The 7,383-nt window shown below is 36.6% G+C and overlaps 1 protein-coding gene across 1 annotated transcript in view; it reads left to right on the forward strand.

The window, feature by feature from the left end:
• LOC107679665 (dihydroxyacetone phosphate acyltransferase-like) overlaps window positions 1-5,452 on the forward strand; it is a 25,639-nt gene extending 20,187 nt beyond the window's left edge. Inside the window, exons 15-18 of the mRNA XM_016475282.1 lie at window positions 2,593-2,692; window positions 2,924-3,017; window positions 3,101-3,162; window positions 4,710-5,452. Of these exons, the coding sequence (XP_016330768.1) occupies window positions 2,593-2,692; window positions 2,924-3,017; window positions 3,101-3,162; window positions 4,710-4,753 (300 nt within the window). The 3' untranslated portion in view covers window positions 4,754-5,452. The remainder of the gene's footprint in view (window positions 1-2,592; window positions 2,693-2,923; window positions 3,018-3,100; window positions 3,163-4,709) is intronic.
• The last annotated feature ends 1,931 nt before the right edge of the window (window positions 5,453-7,383 follow it).

Consider the following 7,383-nt stretch of genomic DNA (forward strand, 5'->3'; position numbering starts at 1 on the left):
GTAACCCGGAAAATTGGCTAGTGATTTGACAGCGTTACCCGCCACAGCTGATTTTTACCTGCATTTGGCGGGTGTTAATTTCAAACCCTGGTTGCATCCCTACTTTTTACTCTAAAATACTGTATAACAGGAATATCACAAACTGAGTGCAGACTCCGAGTACTAACCTATGAAAAATATTTAACATGAAGTCTAGCATTTTGCACATTGTGCAATTACGATTTTGACATTAGCCATCAAGGAGCTTCAAGTAATGTAGGAATAGGCTATATGACCCCACCCGGTCACACTGATGGTACTCAAAATTTTTTTTCAAAGGTTGGCAGGTCTGGAATAGTTAAACGTGTACTAAGCGATTTCTGAAAAACAGATGATATTTGAAATCGATACCCAAACAATCACACACACCTACTCAAAAGAAACACACACCTCCCTTCATTGCTCCGCCCCCAAATCCCCAAATTCATGAACTTGCTATGCAACACGACTAACAGTTAGCGCACACCAGCTCCAGACAACCAATGACAATGCTCCTTTAAAGGTACAGTTCACCCAAAATGAAAACTTGCTGTTAATTTACCCTCAGGCCATCCAAGATGTAGGTGACTTTTTTTGTTCATCAGTAGAACAGCAAAGAAGATTTTTAGCTGAAGCTGTGGTCCTTGGTGATTCATAAAATGCAAGTCAGCAGCTACTGGCACTTTGAGAGTCACAAAAAAAAGCATACCAGGCAAGACAAAACCAATACCTGTGACTCCTGACGATATATTGAAGTCTTATGAAGCGAAACGATCGGTCTATGCAAGAAACTGAACATTATTGCCTGTAATCCATAGCCTCAGGTAAACGGTTCGGAGTTATGTCTGGTTCACAAACAAATCATTCTTTTGAACCGGTTCTTCAGATGTGCCTGACAGTCACTTAGACTCGAAATGAGCCAATATATCGGCATATATGATCCTATGATGCTGGTTTTTGCCGACGTATTCAGTGCTCCAGTTTCTCCAACACTCACTGAACTGAGGAAACAGTTCTGACTCGGACTGAAGACCGATGAGCCACTGATGTGCTCATGCGTGAACCAAACACTTGAATCAATGGGTCAAACTAATGTTTTTATAGTGTCTCTTTGTGTATATAAAAAGGTGAGCTGATGAAGACTAGTTTATTCACTTTATATGCTTTAGACATTTAAAACATCAGTGTTTCACATTGTTATTGGGTGCTTTAATAATATAATTGCGTATACGTTACGTCATTGCGTGATTTCTTAAAGGGGTCATATGATGCGATTTCAATTTTTCCTTTCTCTTTGGAGTGTTACAAGCTCTTGGTGCATAAAGAAGATCTGTAAAGTTGTAAAGACTAAAGTCTCAAATCCAAAGAGATATTCTTTATAAAAGTTCAGAGTCAGCCACACCTACCTAAAACGGCTCGTTCTAACACGCCCCCACATATCTACCTCACTATGTGGGAAGATTTGCATAACGCCACTCAAATGTTCACGCAAAGAAAGAAGGCGTAAGTTTTGTTGACCCTGCAGCCATGTCGTGAAGACGCTGTGTGCTTCGTTGTGAAAGCGAAACTACTTTGTTTGGTCTTCCAAAAGAGGACGATATCCGCTTCGTCATGCCTAGAGCTGATCTGTGCTGGTCGCTGAGGGAATACATCAACTTTCACCGTGAACGAAGCGGAATCCATCACATGTGGTTGCCGCTCATTCGTCGTATCCGCCGGGCGCGCCGCCGTTCTCGACCCCGCCGCCTCAGCTCACTCTATCCCGACCTCAGCTCACTCTATCCCGGCCTCAGCGCACGCTAAGCCCGGGCTTAATGTTTTTGTCTCGTCGCTCCAGCCGGGACACAGCATCAACAGTATGTGAGGGGCGTAACATTTCCGTCTCACGCTTGAGGTATTCGGCCAATCACAACGCATTGGATAGCTGGCCAATCACAGCACACCTCGCTTTTTCAGACCGATGAGCTTTGTAAAAATCGACGCGTTTCAAAAAGGCGGGGCATAGAGGAGAAACAATAATGTACAGTATGTGGAAAATAATGTGTTTTTTTTACTTTAAACCGCATAAACACATTTCATTACACGAAATACACAAAATAATGTTCTTTTTAGCAGCATCATATGACCCCTTTAAATGAACTGGTGAATCAGTTATTTGAACCAGTTCACGGAAAAGATTCAGATTTCCCCGTTTACCTGAGGCTATGGATTACAGGCAATAATGTTCAGTTTCTTGCACAGACCAATTGTTTCACTTCATAAGATCTCAATATATCGTCAGGAGTCATGGGTATTTATTTTGTCTTGCCTGATATGCTTTTTTTGACTCTCAAAGTGACGGTAGCCGCTTTGCATTTTATGAATTACCAAGCATCATGATTTCAGCTAAAAATCTTCTTTTCTGTTCTACTTATGAAAAAAGAGTCACCTACACATTGGATGGCCTGAGAGTAAATTAACAGCAAATTGTCATTTTTTGGGTGAAATATCCCTTTAACTAGTAGGCCTAACTATATTTTAGGTTAAATTAACTGCTATTGAAGGTCATATTAATTTGTGTGTGTCTTTGTGCAGGTGGTGAGCCGCTATCTGTGTGAGGAGACTAATGAGAACCTGACGGAGAAGGAGTTTATTCCTGCTGTGAGGAATTTTGCACTGAAACTCATATTAGCAGGTAACACAGGATGGCAGTGGAGGTTTAAATTGTTTACACACCAGGTCCTGTTTACACCTGGTATTGACATCCATCTCAACTGATCCGATTATGCATGTCCTGCGCTGCGTCCGCTTGTGATCAGATCCGGTAGAGGTGTTGCAATTGTCTGAGACCACAAAAAGCTGATTTTGCGTCGGTTTGAAATTTCAGTCTTCTGTTTCCTCTGTGTGTTTGTCATCATGGCATCAGGCCGTCTGAAGTGTTATGAAGCTTTATCCTCCGACCTGCAGAAGAACGCTCTAGCAGCTTTTCTGAGACTCAAAGGCGTGAGGAAGGTCAAAGTGTAAGTCCATCTACATTTAGTCTGTGTTTCATGGGCTTTTGAAATGTTATGGTTGTTTAACTGACGTGAACTCTCTCTCACAGAGGAGATCAGGTGACGCTGAAGGTAAACAAGATTGCAGTGAACTCATTGGAGGATACGCTGGGTAAGAGTGATGTCATATCTTATCAAAATAGCTGGTGTTCAAGTATGGCAATGTTTGAAATAGCAATCTAACATACTAGTCTAATTATATCTGCAGTATATAATGTTTATTGTACACCCAAAGTTAATTTGACTGTAAGCATGGGATACCTGGATCATGTACAGTACTTTGGTAATAAGAAGTATACAGCAGACTACACTGTCTGCAATAATGTATCCCAAAATGCATTGTGGCTGGCAACCAGTGTGATGAATGAATGGGAAGGAAAATTATTTTTCTCTTTCTTCTTAACTTTTTTTATTCGTCTGTTAAGTATTACATCATTTTTACACCAAATTAAATTAAAAATGAAAAACAGTTATTTAGCTTTTAGCATTATTTAGTTTCTGTGCTTAAAAATCCACGTGAAGAGGTCATTTTACTACAAATATAGCATTCTAATGTTTGATTTTTTATTTTTTTTTCCTGGAATGCCTTCTGTGTCACCAATTTTGTTATTGTCAAGTGTATGTATATATATATATATATATATTACTAAGTTATCTTATCACATACAATTTTTTATAATTGTAGGCAATATTCAGTGTAAACTGTTCAAAATCCCGGTAAATCAACCGGGATAAATAAATGAAATAAATACATTTTTCTTGTAATATACTGTTAGATTTACACAGATTTAATTGCTGAATTGTTTTGCAAAATCACACAGAGCATTATAGAGCATTAGATTGTATAAATAAAACTTATATTTTTGTAACTAAAATGACATGCAAAAGACTCCCAATTTATATTTATGAATGTGAATAGTTTTACAAATTACACAAAATTGCTCATGTGCTTAATGTGCTCATGTTTTAATAACTACAATAGCCTTATGTTTAGATTACCGCTGATATGTGTTCAGAAATAAAAGAGGATTTAAAATAGTCAGCAAGAAACATACAATTTTTATTTTTTTTTTACATTTTGATGAAAATAAGTACATATCAGGTAAACTTTGAAGGACTTGTTTTATAAGATGGTCCCAAAAACATATTATTATTATTTTACAAGTACTATTAAAGAATATTTTAAAAGTGGTTATGTATATACAAAATAGTTTGGTCTTTTTTTTTTATTTTAGTTAGAATTTGAATTTTAGTTAGTTAGAATTTGAAAGTTGAATTATACTACATGTTTGCAATTACTGTATTGTTTTTATTGAGTGAATGCAACAACAACAACATCTAAATATGTAATAGGTAAAACGTAAACCAGTGCACACACATATTGAAAAATGTAATTATTAAAACATATTTTAAAAATAAACAATATAGTGAACTATATACTTTTTTTGGCCCAGATTTTATTGCTTGCTTTTAAAATGCAGTAATTTGCTCTTAAAAAAGTAACGTTTTAAAAGTTTCCTCTGACAGAATTCGTTTGTTTGCCTCATTTTCCACTGTGACCCAGTTCTTGTCTCGCTGTGCTGTAGTGCCATGGCCTCCTGCATCTTCGTTCTATTTTACAGCTACGCTTGTTTACTTTTCTTTTCCTCTGTCACACAGGAGGTAAAATTCCTACCCAGAAGCCCATCCTCGCTCGACTGTAGTCGTATACGCACACGTGGAGTCTCTGGAGGGCCAAACCAAACTAAACTGCCTTCATTAACATAATGCCAAATTTTGCAAGGTGGCATGGCTTCGCTGACTACAAAGGTTACCTGTCATCGAGCTTTAAAGGGACGTCACGGGTTTGCCATCTGGGACGCCCACATTACGCTAGAAACACTCTTTTTATCTCTCTCCCTCTCCGACAAGCTTGACAGCAGGTTGCCGTGTCTGTGATCAGCCTTCGATCTTCACCGTGTCTTTATCAGACGAGTTTTAAACTGCTCTGAAGTTGCCAAGTAGATGAAGACAGTGACACTTTAGATTTTTTTTTTTTTCGCATTTGAACGTCCTGTTACCACCGTTTGTGTGTGTTTTATCTACATCTGCACTAAAGAGCCTTCGCTTTGATTTGAAACACTGTTACTGTTTGTTCTCACTGGATTTGTGTTGGGTCTGTTATCTTTTCTTCATGACTTGTCTGAATTGAACGGTTTTCTTTTGCTCTCTAGATCTGGCCGTCTGTTGCATTTGCTACGGATCAAGGTTTTTAGGGATCATGTTACAAAAATAGGTCACACGAAAGTGTGTTAACTCCTTCAGAGCTAAAGAAAAATTGTCTTTTTGTATCTGCTCTTATAAAAGAAACTTGTAGTTAAAGGAACAGTTCACTCAAAAAAATAAAAATAAAATGCTGAAAATTTATTCAGGTCATCAAAGATGTAGATGAGTTTGTTTCTTCATCAGAACAGATTTGGAGAAATGTATAGCATTACATAATTTGCTCACCAGTGGATCCTCTGCAGTGAATGGGTGCCGTCAGAATGAGAGTCCAAACAGCTGATAAAAACATCACAATAATCCACATGACTCCAGCCCATAAATTAACATCTTATAAATAAAAAATCTGCATCTCTGTAATAAACAAATATATCATTAAGATGTTTTTAACTTCAAACCATTGCTTCCAGCTAAAATACGAGTCCTTTATATTGTTTTCTCTAGTGGACTTGGACTTGTATTTTGGCCAGAAGTGAAGGTTTAAAGTTAAAATGCCTTAATGATGGATTTGTTTCTTATAAACAAGCAGCTTTTTACTTCACAAGATGTTAATGGATGGACTGAAATCGTGTGGATTACTTGTGGATTATTGTGATGTTTTTATCAGCTCTTTGGACTCTCATTCTGACGGCACCCATTCACTGCAGATGATCCATTGGTGAGCTGAGCAAGTGATGTAAAGCTGAATTTCTCCAAAGCTGTTGAAAAAACAAACTCATCTACATCATGGATGGCCTGAAGGTGAGTAAAAGTTCAGCTAATTTTCATTTTTGGGTGAACTTCTCCTTGATTAACAGAAAGGCTGTTCTCATGAGCCAAATATGGAGACTCTTTATTGCCATAACAGTGTTTACAGGCCTCTCGTAAACTGCAGCATTTCTGCTACAAACTAATGCATAATGAAGCGACAGGTTTTATTTTATGCATTACTGCATTGTTTGGATATTTCACATTATATTTAAATAATTAATACGATGAAATATTTTTATTATTAAAAAGGATCAGCCGATACAGAGGCATGTCGCAAATGCGGAATCTCTGTTCGCGCTGTTTAATGTCCCTGTTATGTTTTATTTCAAAGCATTATATCCATTTTTCAGACAAAGTTAAGCTTTTAAAATGATGTGAAGTTGGTGCCGTATCAGTTTCGGTTTCTGTGTTTTTGATTTTTCACACTGCAAACTAAAACTGAACTACAAAGTTTAGATACAGTTATGTGCTGCACTTTTTCTAGGAAAAAAAAAAATCTAAAATTGTGGCCATTGTGTGGATTAGAATGGGAATTCAGGTATATTTTTATCCCATATTTTGGACTGATCATCAGACATTATTTGTCTGTAATCACTGAATGGATGATGCAACTATAAAACACAAGCCAAAAAAAAGTATGAATTCATGAATTCATCTTGTGGATTGAAATGGTTTTGAAAGAATTTGGAAATCACTCCTTTCGACTTTTGGACATTTTGTTGTTTTTGTGTTTCCGTCTGATAAATTTGGAGAAATGCCACTAAAACTAAAGATTAAGTTTATTAAAGCTACGTGCAACTCAAATGCTGGCCATATTATGTGTTTTTGTAATATGTACTGTATATGATCAATATTTCTGGTTTTCTCCAGCCATTTGATTACATTTTCTTTTCTTTATTTTTTTTTTATTAGATTTTTTTTTTTTTACCCAGCATTTAGTTATCACTGTGATAGCAAAGCTGAATTTTCAGCATCATGACTCCAGTCTTCAGTGTCACATGATCCTTCAGAAATCATACTAATATGCTGATTTGATACTCATGAAACATTTCTTATGTTGAAAAGATTTGTGCTGCTTTTCATTTTTGTGGAGACCACGATACTTTTGTTTTTCAGGAATCTTTGATGAACACAGTTCAAAAGAACAACATTTATTTGAAATAGAAATGTTTTTACTGTCACTTTTGTTCAATTTAATTGGTCCTTATGTAATAAAAGTAATAATTTAATTTCTAAAAATAAATAAATACTGTCATTAAACTTTTGAATAGCAGTCCATGTTGGAAACGGGTCTCTCAAGATAAAGGTCTGGACATAGCTA

The sequence above is a fragment of the Sinocyclocheilus anshuiensis genome, unplaced genomic scaffold, assembly GCF_001515605.1.
Source record: "Sinocyclocheilus anshuiensis isolate Anshui unplaced genomic scaffold, SAMN03320099.WGS_v1.1 scaffold280, whole genome shotgun sequence".
Lineage (NCBI taxonomy): Eukaryota > Metazoa > Chordata > Actinopteri > Cypriniformes > Cyprinidae > Sinocyclocheilus > Sinocyclocheilus anshuiensis.